At 47.8% G+C, this 19,855-nt stretch overlaps 7 protein-coding genes across 7 annotated transcripts; 4 read left to right on the forward strand and 3 right to left on the reverse strand.

Annotated features, from left to right (window-relative positions):
- Positions 1 to 108: 108 nt before the first annotated feature.
- Positions 109 to 5,119, forward strand: N7518_000551 (chromatin segregase YTA7; the record flags this gene model as incomplete). Its single annotated transcript, XM_057181479.1, has 2 exons — positions 109 to 2,173; positions 2,226 to 5,119. 2 exons carry the CDS (start codon positions 109 to 111, stop codon positions 5,117 to 5,119), a joined length of 4,959 nt encoding a protein of 1,652 aa, XP_057046829.1.
- Positions 5,120 to 6,771: 1,652 nt separating this feature from the next.
- N7518_000552 (uncharacterized protein) lies at positions 6,772 to 7,397 on the forward strand (the record flags this gene model as incomplete). Its single annotated transcript, XM_057181480.1, has 3 exons — positions 6,772 to 6,948; positions 7,000 to 7,300; positions 7,351 to 7,397. 3 exons carry the CDS (start codon positions 6,772 to 6,774, stop codon positions 7,395 to 7,397), a joined length of 525 nt encoding a protein of 174 aa, XP_057046830.1.
- A 944-nt stretch (positions 7,398 to 8,341) lies between these two features.
- Positions 8,342 to 9,351, forward strand: N7518_000553 (Sec63 complex subunit SEC66; the record flags this gene model as incomplete). The annotated part of the gene is made up of 3 exons (XM_057181481.1): positions 8,342 to 8,447; positions 8,560 to 8,870; positions 8,974 to 9,351. The coding sequence occupies 3 exons, from the start codon at positions 8,342 to 8,344 to the stop codon at positions 9,349 to 9,351; spliced, it is 795 nt and encodes a 264-aa protein (XP_057046831.1).
- A 1,899-nt stretch (positions 9,352 to 11,250) lies between these two features.
- N7518_000554 (kinase-like domain-containing protein) lies at positions 11,251 to 12,715 on the reverse strand (the record flags this gene model as incomplete). Its single annotated transcript, XM_057181482.1, has 6 exons — positions 11,251 to 11,429; positions 11,481 to 11,643; positions 11,693 to 11,809; positions 11,883 to 11,992; positions 12,053 to 12,405; positions 12,456 to 12,715. 6 exons carry the CDS (start codon positions 12,713 to 12,715, stop codon positions 11,251 to 11,253), a joined length of 1,182 nt encoding a protein of 393 aa, XP_057046832.1.
- Positions 12,716 to 13,290: 575 nt separating this feature from the next.
- On the reverse strand, positions 13,291 to 15,870 carry N7518_000555 (pentatricopeptide repeat protein; the record flags this gene model as incomplete). The annotated part of the gene is made up of 1 exon (XM_057181483.1): positions 13,291 to 15,870. One exon carries the CDS (start codon positions 15,868 to 15,870, stop codon positions 13,291 to 13,293), a length of 2,580 nt encoding a protein of 859 aa, XP_057046833.1.
- A 174-nt stretch (positions 15,871 to 16,044) lies between these two features.
- N7518_000556 (uncharacterized protein) lies at positions 16,045 to 18,500 on the forward strand (the record flags this gene model as incomplete). The annotated part of the gene is made up of 8 exons (XM_057181484.1): positions 16,045 to 16,104; positions 16,163 to 16,375; positions 16,433 to 16,506; positions 16,559 to 16,793; positions 16,841 to 16,980; positions 17,033 to 17,306; positions 17,355 to 17,476; positions 17,525 to 18,500. The coding sequence occupies 8 exons, from the start codon at positions 16,045 to 16,047 to the stop codon at positions 18,498 to 18,500; spliced, it is 2,094 nt and encodes a 697-aa protein (XP_057046834.1).
- Positions 18,501 to 18,635: 135 nt separating this feature from the next.
- Positions 18,636 to 19,850, reverse strand: N7518_000557 (uncharacterized protein; the record flags this gene model as incomplete). The annotated part of the gene is made up of 5 exons (XM_057181485.1): positions 18,636 to 19,273; positions 19,332 to 19,468; positions 19,522 to 19,582; positions 19,633 to 19,752; positions 19,808 to 19,850. The coding sequence occupies 5 exons, from the start codon at positions 19,848 to 19,850 to the stop codon at positions 18,636 to 18,638; spliced, it is 999 nt and encodes a 332-aa protein (XP_057046835.1).
- Positions 19,851 to 19,855: the final 5 nt, after the last annotated feature.

Consider the following 19,855-nt stretch of genomic DNA (forward strand, 5'->3'; position numbering starts at 1 on the left):
GCTAGGCATTTGACCCCCTTGACTGTGTTTTCATCGTACTTCCCAAATTGGAGCGTTGTATGCTGACGTTGTGTTTCAAAGTGATCCCCTAATCACCAAAACTACGCCATGGCTCGTGGCGCAAAGCGTACCCTGGACGAGGTCGCCATAAAGTCCGACTCCGATGACGAGGACTACAGTGACCACGCTCGTTATCCCCGTTCGACCGGCCGGAAGTCGAAGGCCAGCCCCAAGAAAAAGTCGCGGCCGGCCCCAAAAAAGAAACGGCGCGACTCAGACGACGGTCTCACCTCGGACGAGGAAGAACTGTCCGAGGATTTTGACTTCGACGAGGTGGAAGAAGAATCGGAGGAAGAAGTTGAACGCAATGTCAGAGGAACGGCCCGTCGACGAACCACCCAGAGCCGTCGCCCGCGCTATGAGGAACCCGATTCGGGAGAAGACCTGCTCAATAATGACGGCGAGAGTGAGACACGAGCTCCTACTCCTCCTTCTCCTCCACGCAAGAGCACCGTCATCAAGTTGAAACTCCCGCCCAATTACTTGGCCTTCACTAAACGTGTAACCCGCCGTACTCGTGACGCCTCAGAGGATATCTACGCCCTTACCAACTCTGGTCGTCACATGCACACTGTTGAGAGAGGTACACATACTCCAGAAGCCGAAAATCCATCCCCAACTCGCCGTGTTTCCAGAGTTGGCCGCATGGCCAATCGCACGATCATTGATGAAGAGGATGAAGATGAAGACGCCGAAGGAGATGAAGTCGCAGAAGGAGATGAGGATGCTGAAGGAGATGAGGACACCGAGGAAGTCATCAACGAAACAACTATTCAGGGCTCACAAATGGAGGTACTGGAAAGTGACGTGCCTCAAGGCGGCGCTGAAGGTGATACATTGCCACTGAATGATGGAGATCACGACCCAATTGACGAAGTAATGCCGGATGAAGATGTTGTCCCTGAATCAGAAAATGGCGATTCGAAGAATGATCATTCCGAGCAGACTGATGAACCTCCAACAACTCGGCAACGAGGCAGGCTCCACCACGAGCAATCTCTCGAGGAGAATACCGCGCAAGGCGCGGCGACAAATGAAGAATCGCACCTACGTCGGTCCAGCCGTAAGCAGCCGTCTCGAAGCTCACAGCGGAAAAGCAAAAATGAAGAAAGTGATTTCGAGCCAGAGGAGGAGCCATCCAATGATGAAGAGGAAGACTCGGACCCTGAATCGCGTGCCTCTCCTCGTAAAGAAATTCAAGCTCGCGAGGAAGCGGAGGATAGCTCTGCCAGTCGGCGTCCTGGCCTACGCCAACGGCCTTCTCGAACCCGTGCACCCTCAGAGGAGGCAGAGGAACTCGCCGAAGAATTGGAAGACCTTACTGGCCGTGCCCGTCGCCGTGCGAAGCAAGCGGTCGTGTATGAGAAACCGCGTCGCAACCGAAAGGACGTTGATTATCGCATCATTCGACCTGAAATGTTTCAACCTAATGAAGACACTGACCATGAAGTGACAGGGTCTCCATCCCGGCGTGGTCGTGGAGGTGGAGGCTGGCAGCGCACTTTGTTCTCCACATTAGGCCCATTCGGTGGCGGTGGTAATTCAGCGATTCTCGGTGTTCCTGGTGGCCCTACTGCAGTTGGAGGCGCAGACAGCGATAGCAGTGATGATGAAGGTGCCCCACAGCCGAATCGTGCTCCTGGTGTTGGAGTTGCAGCCACCCACAACCAGTCGGCTGATCCTGCTCAGACCTCGTCCGGCACGCCTGCAAACCTTGGCAAGTTCAATAACAAGCAAGCTTTAGCTGACGCGGACCCCCTGGGGGTTGACATGAATGTCAACTTTGACCATGTGGGTGGTTTGCAAGGGCACATTGACCAGTTGAAAGAAATGGTTTCTTTGCCGCTGCTGTACCCGGAAATATTCCAGCGTTTCAAAATTACCCCTCCTCGCGGTGTTCTATTCCACGGTCCTCCTGGTACCGGAAAGACGCTCATGGCTCGGGCTCTAGCCAACAGTGTCAGCTCAGAAGGACGCAAGGTAACTTTTTACATGAGAAAGGGTGCGGATGCATTAAGCAAATGGGTCGGTGAGGCCGAGCGACAACTTCGGCTTCTTTTCGAAGAAGCTCGCAAGAACCAGCCTAGTATCATCTTCTTTGATGAGATTGACGGTAAGAGAGGCCCTTCTGAGCATAGTTGACAATAGCTAATATTCTATATCAGGTTTGGCTCCCGTGAGATCGAGCAAACAAGAACAAATCCATGCCTCGATTGTCTCGACCTTACTTGCATTGATGGATGGCATGGATGGTCGTGGTCAAGTGGTTGTCATCGGTGCCACCAATCGACCTGACTCTGTTGATCCTGCTCTTCGCCGCCCTGGTCGTTTTGACCGTGAATTTTATTTTTCGCTGCCTAATCTCGAAGCACGCCGTGCTATTCTCGACATTCACACCAAGGAATGGGATCCTCCCCTTCCAAGCAATATCAAAGATGAACTGGCGGATATGACCAAGGGTTATGGCGGTGCTGACTTACGAGCCCTTTGCACTGAGGCTGCAATCAATGCTGTACAAAGAAGATACCCTCAAATCTACAAATCAGACAAAAAGCTCGTGATTGATCCGAAAACAATCGATGTCGCCCCCAAAGATTTCATGCTAGCAATCAAGAAGATGGTGCCCTCTTCAGAGCGGTCTACCTCATCTGGTGCGAGTGCCCTCCCTCCAAGCATTGAACCCCTGCTTCGGCATCCATTATCCGAAATCAAGTCTTTGCTCTCCGAGATACTTCCACAGCGAAAGAAGCTTACTGCTCTCGAGGAGGCTCAATATGAGGAGCCTGATGATGGTGCAGGCTTCACCCGCGAGCTCCTTTTGCAGGAGTTTGATCGCTCGCGTGTCTTCCGACCCCGACTCCTCCTTCGAGGCCCTCACGGTATGGGCCAGCAATACCTCGCCGCCGCGCTGCTGCATGTGTTTGAGGGCCTGCATGTACAGGCCTTCGATCTCCCAACCTTGCTGAGTGACTCGACCCGCTCTCCCGAGGCAGCTGTCATCCAGCTATTCACGGAGGTCAAGCGACACAAGCCGAGTGTGATTTACATTCCCAATATTCAACTGTGGTTCCAGACTGTCGGACCTACTGTGATTTCTACCTTCATGAGTCTTTTGCGGTCGGTGCCGCCTTCTGATCCAGTTCTTTTGCTTGGCATTCTTGAATCACAAGAAGAGGAAGTGGATGATAGTCTAATAAAGAGCATGTTCGGGTTTTCAAAGAAGAACCTGTATGATCTATCTGCTCCAACTCATGATGCGCGTCGTGAATTCTTTGGAAAAATCATTGAATTCGTCAAGACACCTCCGAAGGGATTCCCGAACCCAGAAAACCGCAAACTTCGTCAGCTGGAGAAATTGGAAATCGCGCCACCTCCGCCTCCCAAGCCCGAGGCAGAACTCACCAAGGAGGAGATCAAGGCTCAGAGGAAGAAAGATTACATATCCTTGAATCTTCTGAAAACTCGAATTCAGCCTATTATGGATCAAGTCAAGAGGTACAAGCGTTTTAGGTCGGGCGTGATCGATGAATCCCAAATCCGATACTTGTGGGAGGAAGAAAATCCCAACATTGTTACCAGTGATCTTCCCCCGGATCAGCAAGATACCTTCCGGCCTTATGAGAAGGCATATGACAAGCATGGTGTGTTGGGTCTCCGTGAAACTGCCACTGGGAAGTTCTACTACAACCTAGAGATTGTGACAATTGAAAAACGCCTTGCAAACGGATACTACAAACGCGCCGTCGACTTTGTGGCGGATATCAAGCGAATGGTCAAAGATGCTCGACAGACTGGTGACCCGGAACGCATCTTGCGGTCAAGTGAACTTTTGACTAATGTCGAAGTTGATATCGCTAGTGTTCTGGTAGCCGAACCAGCTCTTATGGCAGAATGTGAGCAGGTCTATCTGCGTGAGATGGCTCGTGAAAAGGAGGCCGCGGAGCGTGGCAAACGTGCTCAGATGGAGAATGCCCCTCCCCCCATTCCTGAGCCTACTATTGTGTCGCACGGCACGGCTGAATCCAGCCTATCGACTGGCCCAATTCAACCCGTCGGGGACAATGAGGATGTTGGAAAAGCGGCTTCGCGCCCTGTTACGCCCGCACCCCAGTTCAAGAGTTTCGCAAATGGAAGTCATCACGGCGATGGTTCGGATCTCAACGAGTTTGGTTCCCATGCTGTCGGCGCGAGCAATGGTACTCATGGAGATGGAGACGGCGACATTTTCATGTCCAATTCTGATGACCACTCGGGTAGCAAGGATACCCAGGGAAGCTCGTTTGGGCCATCAGCACAGCCCAAGCCCCCTTATTCCCACACTGCGCCTTCTCAGCAGATTCGTCGAGAATCTGGTCTTTCCAGCTTCTCTCAGCGAGGCCCCATGACTCCAATGGCCCCCGGATCCCAGCCAGCTGATTACACTAATGAAGCATCCACCACCCAGACGACTTCTGATAAGAAATCCTCTGAGCATCTGTCGAATCAAAACTACCACACTCAGAGCCCTCATGTCTCAAGAACCGAATACCCCGATCTTACTCCATACCCCGATCGCGTGTCACAGGAAGACCACCTGCCCGACACCCAGCAAAACGACAGCAGCCAGCCTTCTCCCCATCCCCGGGACTCGCTGCTTAGCAATGCAGATACCCAAGAGAATAGCGGGTTGAATGGAAGCCACTCGCAGTCGAAACCGCAACCCCCGCTGTTCGATGCATCCAACATGCCAGCAACCAATGCTTCGGCTAGTTTGCAATTGATCCTGAACGAAGAACCCCATGAGCCATTCGTTCTCGATCTTGAAGTTGTTGAGCGTCTGCACACGCAGCTAACCCTGTCAACTAGCGGATTCTCAGTGGAGCAGCTAGAGCAAATCAACACCAATCTAATGGACTATGTGTGGCATATGCGTGGAGAATGGAACCGTACTCGCGTCGCCGATGGTCTCGGCAAAACATACAATACAGTCCTGGAAGACATGCAGGCGATGCAGGAGATCGGACCTATCAGCCAACAGACCAAGGATATCTTGGCCAACCTGAGTTTTAGTGATGTCTGATAGAGACTCCATACTTTCACCGTTTTCTTTTTTGTCCTTTTTCTTACTTTGTCAATATGTTGACTCGGTTCATATTCCCCTCTGATCTGGCGATGGTTTTTCTTTTTTTTTTTCCTTTGTGGTGGATGGATAGGGGGAGCAAATGTGTGAATTACCCAATCTCTCTCATTGTTTACGCAAAAATTAGTTTCAGCGTGTTATTTCACATGGGAAACATATGTAGACTATGAAAATAATGGTTCAAAACGTGGTTTCTCTTCGTAATTGTAGCTCTTATAGGTCGTATTGGGAATGGCCGGAGCGAAGCGAAGCATAACCTCGTGTACATGCCACGTGCCGGTTGTTTTCTTATGGACTCAAAATCCGTAAGAAATAATGCGGTGATAAGTGTTGAAATCCATTGTTGGCTTTCCAAACGCCGTTGGACTTGGGGTCAATGGCGCCAACAGCTTTTTAGGCGGAAACTACGGAGCACGTTTTTCTACAGAAAAGATCTCCAAGCGGTAACTTTCTACCACTTGGGTGAAATCATCCAACTTGTTGTGTTGCAGGCTATAAGTGAGCCAATAAGCTAGTAATAGGGGGGTTTAGTATAGCTAGCCTTGATTTGATATATCCCAAGTATAACGAAATATATATTTGAAGGAATAATAGGTATACAGTTATAAATGTTATACTCCAGATAACGATAAAAAGTTTGCAACGTTTGTAAAGTGGTCAGCTATATCAACTAGTAGCTGCTTCCTACTTTATAACTTACTTCTTCTTTTTTTCTTGATCTTCATTATTAGTTAAATATACTCTTTCTTCTGGTACCTCATAATCTGGGAGGTATATATAGCTCTATCGTACCTGCCCTGTCCGTACTTTCTAGTTATAGAAGGAATCGCTCTTTATTATCTATACCGTTTTTAGAATAGTTTTTGGAGCAGTTATTAGATAATAAGTAAGTACCGGGGAGAAAGGAAAAGGAAAACTACCTGCAGGTTCTGCTCGCCTGGTGCGAGGACTTTCTGCAAACCATACAAATGGTGATTCTCTTTATAAGTGGAAAGTGCAGATGCGGCAGGACACTCAGATCATCATATATAAGACCGCTCCTCGAACTGGTTATACTTTATTCATGCTGATTTCGGATCGGAACCTTCCGCTTCCCAACCCTCCTTCACTCTGAACCCATTTCTATCCAGCTAGCCCTCGACTAATGTCGTGGTCATTTTCATAATGTCGTCAGTTGCAACCATATCTTCCTTCTCGCAAGTGAGCGCTCATTCAATGGGCTTCTGCTCAACATCATCCACCTTTTCTCCGTCCGATGGTCCCGTTATCATCGATAAAATGGGGGTTCTAAAGTCAACACTCCGCGCTGGAGGCCCTTGGGTTGGCTTGGACTGTTTCCGGTATGCACAACAACTATTTTTTCCTTGATATCGCCAAGCGCATTCTCCGAATGGACCACCCAGCACCTCGAGATCTCAGGACCATGATAAAAGCACTAAATTCGTCCATTAAAGATGTGAAAGATGCTTCTTTCTATACCTCGAAGCCCGAGATGGACAAAGGGGAAGGTTGCTGGTTACCGGATTCTGCCAGGCGTGCGTACGAGGCTACGCTGCGGGATATTCAACACCTTGAAAAGAACCGGGATTCATATGCAAAAATGCAACAATGGAGCATACTACCTAGGACATGTCGTCGCCGGAAGTGGTATGTATCGCATCCGACTCAATGAGGACAAGCGTCGAGTGGCCGTTGACTGGGCTCTGATTGAAATGTCGAGCAATAGAATCCACCGACAAATGCATGCTGATGAGGTCTCTGGCAACATTGTAAGTTGGATGTTATCTGTGTCTTTTCTCAGGCTAATTCATGAGCTTTAGGGGTTCCGGTACAGCAACAACACCAGCAGAAACAGGATCGATCGTCCATATCATGGTGGTTCAATCCTGGATGCCCGCGACGGGATGGGACTTTTCAAGTCCGGGCGATCTACTGGTCTAACATCTTTTGTGCTTCACAGCTTGGGATCTGTCGAGCTTGATCGGCTCAAAAGCAAACAGAGACATGGATACAGTTTTGTCATCAATTGGGCTCGGAAGGCCTCGACTTCGGAATCCACAACATTCGCAGAAGCCGGAGAGTCTGGTGCTTGGATAACAAGAGTGGATGGAATGGTCTTCGGTATGTTGACCGGAGGGGACCAGCGGCAGGGGACGACCTACTTCTGCCAGACGACGGCGCCGTTGAGGTCAGAATCGCTCCCACGCCAGTTCCGTGATGTCTGTTTACTATTTCGTCTATTTTTATGGGATTGGAGTTCAAATATCATTACTGGGGTGTATAATGTAACTCCGTACTTGTAACGTAGTATATCTTTCTGCATCCATTTCACAGGTCGGAGAAGGACGGGCAGCCAATTGGCCTTACGCCAGATCATTACTAGAAGGAGTTGCTTACTATGGGCGCACATTACTGTGCATAAAACCATAGCTTAGCACGTCCCCATACCCCATGGGAGGTCGTAGAGATACGGGCTACGCCCGTACCTCGATGGTCGTTAAACAATACAACAACAACAACGTAGTATATCTATACTCTTTTTGCGCCCAGCCCACTAAACGCCCTCTTCAGGTTTTTTTTAAACTGTTTCTGACCTCTTTCTAGTTCATTTGAAAGTATGATAACAGAGCGGTAAGTTATCTCTTCTACCGGTGGCATTGTTCCCAGACTTTATAGATACTACTCAAGTACAACATTTAAGATAAGAATAGCCTACGATAGGCCGGGGGTTAGACTTTAGGCCCGGCGTCCAGGCCCAAAGTTGGGCTTTGCGGAAGCCTACATAGAATTTAATATCACAAGTCTCTCCTGGCACGAATCTTTCGTTATGAGTGTCATTTATTATAGTATCGCTATAGTAAAAAATGCAGCCTGAACCACTCTAGCCACATATATAGTAAGTTGTACATCTACATCTATAATCAGCCCGAACTAGTTATAACTATCATGGAAGTAGGTTCGAAGGAGTGAACATGTGACGTGACCCACTAAACACCCTGGCCTTTTGAGCTTGTTGACCACCACATTTGCACTTCAAGGCCCTTTCTTTTCTTAATTTCACCTTCACACTTGGGAATGACAGCTTGACCATTTTTATTTCATCTTCTTTCCCGGACCTCCGATCTCTCCATATACCCCTGCCCGAAAAACCACATCGTCGCAATGTTCGACGTGGACTGGCTCAGTCTCGCCGTCCCAGTCGCCTACCTAGGCATTCTCTTGGGATCGCTTGCCACATTCTCCTCCCTCTACCGCAAGCGCAAGTCCCGTATGTGAAATACCCCTTGAAAACCTCAACCTCTCAGCCTCTCCGACCATCTCATGCGCCGACGTGTCCAATCGTCCCCCAAGGCTAATATATGATTTGTGAATTATTCTAGACAAGGCAGCATCTCTAGAGCCATGGTTCCCCGCCCACCTCCAGCGTGATATCTACTTCTCTCTCCTCCACCTTGAACCCTCAACAACTTCCACAAAAGAGAAGAAGGCCCCCGCTATCCCTGACTCTATCTTCAAGGCTTCTCTTCTCCGTCGCGCAGCTGAAGACATCCGTCGCATTATGGCACTGCGCACCCAGAAGCAAGCTCTCACAACGCTCGTCCAACGTGGTAGTGTCGGTGATGATCTCTGGCAGCGATTCCAGCGCGCGGAGAAGGAGATGGAAGATGAGGTCAAGGATGTGGTTTCAGAGGTATGATAAGCAAACTCCGTTCTCTGTCGCCAAGAAACATTTTCTCTTCTCGGCGAACAAATGGTTGTATATGTTTTGTGCTTTACTAAACAAAATCAAACAGGCAAACGCCTATGTCCCCGGCTGGGGCCAGACTATCTTCCAGTCCGCCAACGAAATGATGAATAACGATATTTACCGCAAGCGCATGGACGATCAACAGAAAAAATTGGAAGAGGAGCGCCAGTGGTGGATCAAGAAGAAGACGAGTATCCAAGAGGGATTCATGAAGGAGTTGAATGAGGGCTCAGTAGCTTCTACTGACGAGACTAAGACTACCAACGCCACAACCAAGTCCTCTGAGGCCGCATCTACGGCCCCTGCCGCCGGTGCCTCTGTTCAGGGCAGTGATGACGATGCTGTTCTTGTGGAGGCGGAGACCTCGAGTACGCCTGCTTCTCCGGCAAGCGCAAAGAAGAAGAAGGGCAAGGGCAAAAAATAGCTGAGTTGCTTTTCCTGTTATTTGTACTTTTATGGTTCGAAATACACTCTTTGTTAGAGGTTTTTTGGACTATGGTTTCGCTGAGAAATTACATTGTGATCACTCATGAGCTATACTGTCTTCGTCCTATTTTGTCTTATTGGCCTACCGCCTATGTAGTTCTGCCAGCCATAACCCCATTTATTCGATTTTAGCACCCGTGGACTATACCAGATCAGGTAGGACCTTCACCCGAACCGCGAGGCCGCAGATTTAGGCAGATGGGCCTATTACTCCGTAACTACTCCGTACTCCTATTTCGCTCAAATGATGTTGAAATTTTGCCCATATTTGGTCACCCTTCTTACTGTGTTCTCCTTTCTTCCTAATGGTCTCAACCTAGGTCTCTTTTTGTAACGATGCCGAATAGCAAGGACGCTTCCTCAAATCTTTTCTTTATACCTACCGATCTTGAAAGGCCTGGGGTCCAAGCCTTCCGTGGCCATATCAGATGGGCACAAATCCTACTTCTTCCAGTAAAGTACAATGGTAATCCATAGGAATAAAAAAATGCAATTCCTATCACATCAGGCTTCTCTCGGTTACATCTTAACCCGTACTGACCCCTGGAAAAGCCACCATGTAGGCAAAACCAATCACACATATAAGATCCCGGGAGCAAATAGGAGCAGAGAGGAACGGAGCGAGTTGATTCCATTTCGAACTACCCCCGCCCCTACAGGCTAGGTCATTCACTCTACATACAAATACCCCTATATTCCCTACATTCTTCCTTATTGTGGTTTCTTTCTCTTCGCCCTTACCTGCTGGAATAACTCTTCCTACAATGTTCAAGTCAACTGCCCAGCGTCTTTACAAAATAGTTGGGAGCACCAAAGTGAGCGACCTTGGTCCTGAATGGCAAGGTCCTGTCATCCAATTCCTTGACGGAGAAGAAAAGGCAATAAGTAAAGAATCTCATTCTACTATGTGGAGGGCCTTCAAATACTCATCTTAAACAGGATCCAAGGTTTAAAAACGCTGAAATAAGGTGCTTTTTCGCAATATGCAAGTCAGTCTTGGTGATGACCTAATAAATGACTATAGAGGCTCCAAAGCGCATCTATCTCACAACGATCCAAGTGATAAGAAAGAGGTGATATCAGTTCTTCTTAAAGATGGCAATAACAAAACCCTACAAAAAGCCCATGTTCATTTAGATGGCTCGGTCAACAAAATCAAAGCCGGGTTCGAATAAGTTTTTTTTAAGGCATTTCAGGCAATGTTAGTTGGGACATATTATTACACTCTCTTCTTATCTCCATTCGTTATGAAGTAAACTGTAAACTCAAATGTAACTAGATATAAACATATTACGTTAACAAAGCGGATAATGAGAAGAGTTGGATTATCATGCCACAGTCCGTATATCTTGAACATTTCCAAGGTTAGGTAACTAGTTACCTAGGTAGGACAACGTATTCGGTAAACGAGCTGCGCACCCCAAAACACCATAGTAAATGCAACATAGTCCACATTTATATCTCAACAACCACGTCTCAACTTGCTTTCATTACTTGTCGATAGCCATCGATAAGCATGTTTAGCAATATATTTCAATTTCAAATAAATCAGAAAGTTGCATCATTGCGGTATTGAAAATTACATCACTGAACTATAGGAAATATATATATCTCAATCACTATTATATCAAATTTCTCAAAACTCCCTAGAGTGATCAGATATCATATGGAGAGTAATTGGCTACAAGATCAAGTTTATATTGACCACCGTTGTTGCAATATCATGTTGTAATTTATCGCTTTTACTATGTGTTTTGGGGTGCGCAGCTCGTTTACCGAATACGTTACATGCCGCTGACCAATATACCACGAATCGGCAAATTAAGCCGACTTTTAGTTACGGCGACCTTAGCCACTGATCTGACAATAGATCTTTTGCGGAACTTCTTTCCTCTGGTCGCCATCGAACCATCTTACGCATGAATGCAAGAAAGAGTTCTTGCTGTTCACCTTCCAAATTTCCCTCAAGCTGCTCAAAACTTCTTGAAGGAATTGGAACGGCTCCTTTCCAATTACCTTGATTTATTCAGTCAGTATTGGGAGGCATGGAATTATTAGGGGGCATACCTTCGCTATCGAAGAAGTCTGTAGCATAGTCGCTGTTTTGTAGTAGATCTCTTGGTGGTGGTCCAAGAAGCGCAATCATCTCAGCGATGTGATTAGCGTCCGAGTCTTGCTTCTGTGAATCTCTAGCATAAAATAAATGGCCTCTTTGGAAAAGGTCCCAGGTCTAGAGTAGTTAGATGGTTGTTAGTTAGAGAATTGGCTTTATAACTTACAACAACCCCAAGATTCCAAATATCAACCTTCTGATCCCAAGACATACGTAGTAAAACTTCAGGGGCCCGGTATATATGGTTGTATTTCACCGGAGTAATGGGCTGACCCAAAGCGAGCTTGGCCAAAGTCACATAGAACAGGTCGGCCATGTTGCTTTGTTTTCTTAAGCTTGCGAGATAAATAAATCACCCGATCTTCAACAATCTTCCGCGGACTAGGATTGGATTTCTCCGCCTCCTCAAAATCAGCTAATATCGAAGGATCTTCAATACCGAGTATAACATTTTTTTCTTGTATGTCTAGAGGGAACGAGTTAGGAAGGATTAATATAAAGTATAAAGGTCCTAGAAGTATCATACCGGTGTGGACAATACCAGCTTCTGTGTGAAGGTAATCAACAGCAAGGAGGAGATGCCATAGAGTCAATTTCACTAATTTTTCCGGTAGTATCTCGGCAGCGAATCGATTTCGGAGCTCATATAGACTTATGCCTAGAGGATGGTGTACAATGCACTGGTAGAGCCCCTGAGAAGCGCCGAGTCCTTGTGCATCGATCTGGAAGCTATCCAGCGCCGTTCGAACAAACATGGCACCGTTATGGGATGCACTAGATGACGCACTACACGCATTAAGGTGGGCGTAGGCTTCAACTTCTCTCTTGCCCTCGGCTGAATCACGTTTGAATACTTTCAATGTGACGTACTTATGCTGTCTGTCACAGAATCAATTATTGTAACAATTCTCAGGATCGATAGAACATACGTGAGATCCCTGCAAAGCCACACCGTCGAGTACCCCCCATATCCTAGTTTTCCGATAACTTGGTACCGAGATTGGAAGACTTCGCCGATTTTGACAGAATAAGTGCTCTCTGGTGTGTACGACGGAAGCGTTTCTTCCTCGAACTTGTCATTTGGATCGAGTAGTTGAAAATTTGATTGAGTGAACTGCCGCACGGGTGAAGCAGGTCGCTGGAAAAGAGAGCGCTTAAAAAGGCGTCCTAGGCGAAACAGTACTGCCATGGTAAAAGCTAAAGATAATGTCCCAAATTCAAGGGGTGACCTTGCATTATCGAATGACCTGTCGATTCTGCCGTAGTCATGTGACCAAGACTCACATGAAGAAAATTACGAATGTACATTAATTCACTTAATTGTGAAAAAATTACAAATTTATCGGGCTTAGAAAGGTTCCCCTGCCGGGGAAAAAAGAGCTTGGTCGAGTCGACTGAATATCGACCCATCGTCTGGCTGTAGAGGGCTTAGTAGAAAGGCTGGAGGGTGGATTGATACGAAATTGCCGAGTGTTGAAGTCTTCCAGAGAAGGCGAAAAGGTAAGAAACCCCCCATCTAGTGAGCTAAGCTATCGAGGGAGAGAGAGGGAGAGAGGAGGAAAGGGAAGATCATTCGTGGAGAGGAGCAGAGGAAAGATAGTAGACCTCATCAGTATAAGTACATTATATCTAAATACAAAATAATATACACAGCCCTAATTTAAGAGCAAAACAAACCGTCAAACGCCTTGGTTTCTTGGTAAATCCAATGCAATGGATAAGCCAAAAAGAATAGGGAGCAGCATTGGAATGCTACTGACATGGTCACAGAAGCTTGCTATCGTCTACCCCCAAGGGCAGCCCCAGGTCGATATGTTCGGCCAACATCTCCTTCGCCGCTATCTCGAGTTTATTTTCGACTTGAACTGGGTCCAAGGCATCTGCTCGGCTCATCACGATCCGTAGTAGACTTGCCATGATCTCTAGTTGGTATTGTTCCATCTCACGTGGATCTAGCTGCTCAAGACTCAATCCTTGCAATCGCAGGTTTTCGGCTTTGCGGTTACCCAACAGTTCGAGCAAACGGCTAACCTGGCTGATATTTTCTTTGCTTCGTGGAGTCGAAGACAAGCGGCGGAGGCGCCGTTTGGGAGTGTCAGCTGGTACACCAGCCAGTCGCGCAATTTGAAGTACTATCATGCGCGCGGTGGTGTCATCAGGTGCGAAGCCGAAGGCTGAATGCATCGAGTGTATGACCACTAATGTGCCGGGGACGTCTTTAGAGAGACAGAAACATCGCACAATCTGATCAAATAGAGCTCTAGGAATCTGCGCTCGGGTGGTTTTCTGAGTGCGAGGAGATAATTGGGAGTACCAGGACATCATATTGGCATAGAGTTGGCGTGCTGATGGGAAGCCCGCATCGAAAGCAGTACGTCCACGGTCGTATTGGAGCTTGGCACAGTCCCAGAGGCAGGCATATGTTTCCACGTCGGGCCGGATGGCGGTAGACATTGTCTGGAACTTGGTCCAGAGTTTTTTCACGTCTTGCTTTCGGAGATCTGCGTATAGAAGGTGGTTCATGAAGTAAGAGTTCGGCTTGATGTGTGCATCACTAAGAGACTTGACCAAGTATTTGACCATGTCGTCATCGCCTCGGCGTGTATAATGAAGAAGAAGGATAGAGAAGGTCTCGATGCTCGCAGGTGGGACCTCTCTCTGCATAAACCGAGGCATGCGTACAGATTCTGTCTCCTCATACTTGACTTGAAGCCGGGGGGAACTCTCGGCTGGTAGGTATCGTCTCCATACAACATCGATGCGCTTCTGAATCATGGCCCACCCAAGTCGCTCTGCCTTGTCGCGTGCACTCGTGTTCCCATCACGGAGCCAGCCGGCAATGATTCCGTTCAAGTGCTTGCTATCAGGCTTGACACATCGCTCATACATAAGTTCAATTACCAGAGCAGCAGAGTCGACCTCGCCCATACCAATGAGCTTTTTCATCCAACTTGCATAGAAGAACCGGTTTTGGAACTGGCGAGGTAACACCTTGAGTGCCGACAAAGAGACCTTGTTCACTTCATTTTCATTGATGCTCGATGCATGAAGGTTACCCGCCAGGCCCAACGCGGCTTTATACAAAGCAGTTGAGTCATTGGCCGGGTCTTTTCCGGTCACCATCATATCCTTGAAGATTGCAACAGCAGTATCCAATCGACCAGCCGTGAGAAGGGCAATGCTGATTTCATCATAGTCTTCCATGGTCATATCAGAGCCCAGGAATGTCTTCAGCCGCAGATAAAGTGCCCAAGCCTTTACCTCAGCTTCCTTTCCGGGCAGCCTTCCCCATGCTGTGATGACAGGAATGAGTACACGCGGCTGACGAGTTCGGTCGTTTGCCAGGAAAGCCAAAGCAATATCTTGAGCTCGTTGTGGGTTGTTATCTGCAGCAAATAATCGCACTCCGAGTTTCCAGTACTCTTCCAGATCCTCCTTCTTCTGAGACAACTCCGCTTGATATGCCTCCCATTGCTCTAGTGCAAGGCTGGTGGAGCCACTTTTATGCAGAGATGTAATATAAAACAGGATCTGAGGCGTAGCCAGTTCTTGGCCGATAGATGTAGCGTCCTTGGCCAGGATTTGCAAATGTTTTGAGCGTGTAGCCTGGTCAGACTCTTCTATTGCTTGTGAATCCCATATCGTTTCGAGTGCCCTCTCAGGCATTATTGTCAAAAACCCTGGGATGGTCTGCTTGCATCGTCGGTACCACTTCCATAAGTCCTGTCGAGCCCGCTCGTCTGACATCTTTTCTTGGAGTAGTCGTAGAGAATTATTGAACTTTATAACGTAAGGATGAGCTTCTGCTCCTGCACGCTTTGCTGCGGCAGATCGTCTGGCAGCTATTTTTCGCCGATTTTTGACGCCATCCTCCCAGTTCTCTTCTTCCATCGCGAGGCCTTCAAACTCCTCTCGTAGCATATCATCAAGCTCTTTGTCAAAAACTTGATCCAACCCGGCCTCTTCTGCTGGCTCGGAATTTTCCTCGTCAAATTTTTTCAGAGCTTCTAGAGCAATCTTCCTGTCCTTTTCTGGCAAACTCTTGATGAAAGGGCTGTTGGGAGCAAAAGGTCCCTCCTCCAAGACCTTCAATTCATCCTGGATCTTAGCGAGCTCCTTTTTGACCTCATCTCGTTCCTCATTCTGTTCGGCTTCGGGGTCGATTTTTCGACGTGTTTTGCTTTCGGGGGATTCTTGTTCGTAGAATGTGACTTTGTCGTTCGGTCCGCCAAAATTAAGACGCCGCGGAGCTACGGCGGAGAAGGTCCGGCGTGGAGCGCGTGTCGATGGGCTGCGGGCCACATGCTGACACCATCGGGCTCCTTGAATAGCCTGGCGCAGCATGAAGTCTGAAGTCTGAAGTCAATCGGTCATCGAATGCGACCAGAAAAGTTGGAGAAGTGAAGAAGTTCAAGTTCGGAAGAGAACCAATTATCGCCTAATTAGGTTTAGCGTTTGTCGCGCTTCCGCCCTTGAAGTCATCCCCATTGCGACAACCAAGCCCTTTCGAGCAGCAGTATGGATGCTGATGGATTGAACGATGCCTTAGGCTTGTCAAATGACAAGCCGCAAAACCTGGTTTGTTTTCAGATCTGGCATGGTATTCTTGGGATTGCGCGCTAACAAATCATCCCAGGGTTCGTACATCTACCAACCACCCAAACACGGAAAATCAGCGGGCGAACGACCTTCAAAGCGCCGCAAAGTCTCGTCAACTACCGGCAGAGATGACCAGGCTGATCAACAGCGCTTTGTGCCCCTTCTAAACGGAGACGAGAACGCCGAGTCCGTCCAATTACGATATGATACGTATCAGGAGCTTTGGTCAAAGCAAGAAAATAAGATCCAGGTCAGTCGGGCAAATTAATGAAGACCCATAGTGATATATTGCTCACCGGGAGTTTAGGATATCCTCGAGGATGTCGATTCTGCAGTTTTGGCGGATGTGTTGTCCTTTGTCAGAAACACCTCACCTCAGACGTACGTCCCTATACCGATGCGATCCACGAACGTGCTCTAACTAGGGCTTTAGATGTGATGGATGTATTCCTACAGCTTTGGTGACAGTTGGTTCAAATGTTTCCTCGCTCAGCAGATTGCTATCACGGCTTAATGGTCAATTGATATCGACCGAAGAAGGCAGCGTCGTGGTATTGGAATCAGGCGATGCTCCAAATCTGAAAACAACGTTGAAGAACATTATCCGAGCTGCGGTTACAAACACCGATGGCAATGATGGATATCAAAAGTTCCTTACAGATCGTGCTGTATGTCGCTTCAAAAACATCGCATTATTGTACTAACCATTCACCAGGGCCCTCGACTTCTCGGTTACGATTTAGATCTTCTTCACGACTATGTGCAGAGAAAGGGGACCAAGAAATTGGTCCTAGCGCTTCGAGATAGCGAGGCTTTTGACCCTGGCCTTTTGACTGATCTTCTGTCTCTATTCAAGTGCGATTGACATTCCAGACTTCGGTCGATCTCCCAACTGACCTTCTACTAGATCATGGCTTGACCGTATACCGTTCACGGTCTTATTAGGCATCTCTACCTCTGTAGAGCTGTTTGAAGGCAGACTGCCTCGCTCGTGTGTTGCTCTCCTTCAAGGGAAGCATTTCGAGGTCCAAGAGGCCGGGAACTGTGTCGACCGCATCTATGAGACTCTGCAGACCGACTCAGGCACCAATCTATGGCTGGGTCGCAACGTTACCAATACTCTGTTTGAAAACACAAGTGACTATTTTCAAAGTCCGGAGGCATTCAGTCGCATGGTCAAGGTGAGAACTATCCCCAATGGCTTTAAAACAGAAATCTAATTCGTGCAGTATGCATACATGTCTCATTTCTTTGCAAATCCTCTGTCGGTACTATTAGCCAACCCAGATTCTACGATTCTCGCCCAAAACAAGCTATGTGAGGCCGTCAGAAACCTGCCATCATTCCGGATGTAAGAGTCTCCAATTCCCAGGTTATATCTTAACTAATATGATTCAAGGTTCTGTGAGGATCTAGTCGAAGAAGGCTCTATCAAGCAAATCCGAGATATGCTAGAGGATGACGAATATCTTATTCAAGAGACGCCCAAGTACCTGGATGCAAACCAGCAAAGAATGCGAGGCATGTTCCAGGCAGTCCGTGTCATATATGTCTGTCTTGAATACACACAGAGCGCGAAAAAGACTACTGTGTCGGACCTTTCTGTTCGCGCACTCTCTGGCGAACTGTCTGAGTCCACTATTGTGGAAGAAATGGTGGCCACAGCCAAAACCCTAGATTCTGATAAGCTGGATGAACTCCTCGTGCGTCTCAGAGGGATATTAATTAGTCGAGAAGCCGATGCGATTCAAGAAGATCTCAAGTCTCTATTGGAAACGTGCCCGGAGTCCGGTCCACTGCGCAGTGGATACAATATCAACAGCACCGTCACAAGAACCACTGTCGTCCAGCAGCGTATCCGGCTAAGCAAAGGCCAAGCCGATCTATCGGAACAAGCTGTGGAATATACCAACATCGTCGACCGACTGGTTGCTCTTTTGCAAGTATATCTCACAGAAACCCTTATCAACCCACAAGATCTGTTTCTACATGAAGCCTTCTTGTTTGATCTGCGGAATCCATTAAAGGAAACATTCGCCCCCAGGCCGCGCTTTGCAATCGAGCGCGCCCTGGCTACTCCCTTTGATTACCTGCTTTCCTCGTCGGATGCCACTATGACAAAGGTCTCGGCCAAGCAACCTGCCACCGCGATACTTTATCAATTGTACCTTGATTCGGGCGCTCTGGTGAATGTTCATGATCTCTGGCAGGCTTTCTATGGTGTCTTTGAAACCGAAGAGGCTGATGGCTGCGATGACCGAGTTGTAATGTCTTTGTTCTATGGCGCTCTATCAGAATTGAAGGCGTTCGGTGTTATCAAAAACAGTCGGAAGAAGACCGACCACTTAGCCAAATCAGCGTGGATGGGGCTTTAGTATTATATTGAGGTTCAAAGAAAATTCATGGCATATCATATTTCTTGCGTGGGGTATCATGGACGTAAAGTACAGTAGCTGGAAAGCTAGTTTTGAGAGTCGGTTGGTTGCGTAGTGTTGCAGACAAGTTGAAGATCATAAATAATCAACAGGTCGTTGGATTATGTCTCCATTTCCAATGGGCCGTCCACCGTCGCTCAAAACCATAGCTTCTCTCCTGCGTCGGCGAAGCGCTTGCTCTTCGGCACTCCCCTCCTGCTGTCTACGCGAACGAGATCGTCCAAAAGATCCTCCTGCCTCATCCGCGTCTACCATCCACACATCACTGTCCGCGTCATCCTCATCGTCCTGGTCATTCTCTTCAATCATGCTGCCCATCAGTCCATGTTTCCGCAGCTGCTTGATTCCATCCGGGTGCGAGGAAAGCGCACTGAAAATCGCGCTCATAACTACGTCATCCGACCACCATGTTTTCATGAGGATCACCACATCCCGCCGGCGAGAAGGCTCGGCTGTTGCACACGGGAATGGATATCTGCAGAGCCATCGGCTGATGATCCCCGCTTCCAATGCGTCAGGTATGTTCTCTGGCAACAAGACATTCAAAATGTTCAGCGCCTTCTTTTCTCCCATCGGCCGTGTCTTTGGAAAAATAGGCGAATTGGTCGTTGATGTCTTCTCCACGTGTTCTTCTAGTAGGTTGCAAAGGCAGTTGATAATGGCGGTAAAGGTGGGTACGTCGGCGAGTCGAGTGCAAATCGAGGTTCGAGTGACTGGAGAATAGTATGAGCATTTATATACTGTCAAAATGATGCATATTGGGAAGCATACGGGCCCGGTTGGAAACCAAGAAGTTCAATGCATTCAGAGCTCGTCGTTGGTGAACTTTGTTCTTGGACGCTAGTTCCTCCAATAGCAAATCACGAGTATCTCCCTTGGTAGAACGCTCTGAAATGATGCGCAGCGCCCTGTGTAGTATTAGCTGACGCACAGAGTTCAAAATAACGTTGTTTTAGCGTACGCAGCTCGGAGGTCATGGCTCGTGCTTTGAGAAAGCTTCAAGAGGGTGTCTAACTTGAGAGCTATAGGATTTATTAGTACAGTAATGCATTAGATATAAATATCTGCGCACCTTCTTCTGTTCCCTCGCTAATAATCTTGTCTTCCTTCTCGGTTTGTTTGATTTCTGTCAGGTCAACGACTTGACGGAGGTCTGTAGCGATACCGCGTATGGCAAAGAACAATGAGACGCCTAGGTAAGTTAATCGTCTGAGCCAAAATCGCTTCCTCGGACAAATGCGCCATACCTAGGCATAGCCATAGCACACCATCCCCAGAAAAGGGAGCCATACTGG

The sequence above is a fragment of the Penicillium psychrosexuale genome (genome assembly GCF_028828465.1).
Source record: "Penicillium psychrosexuale strain IBT 29551 chromosome Unknown utg000001l, whole genome shotgun sequence".
Classification (NCBI taxonomy): domain Eukaryota; kingdom Fungi; phylum Ascomycota; class Eurotiomycetes; order Eurotiales; family Aspergillaceae; genus Penicillium; species Penicillium psychrosexuale.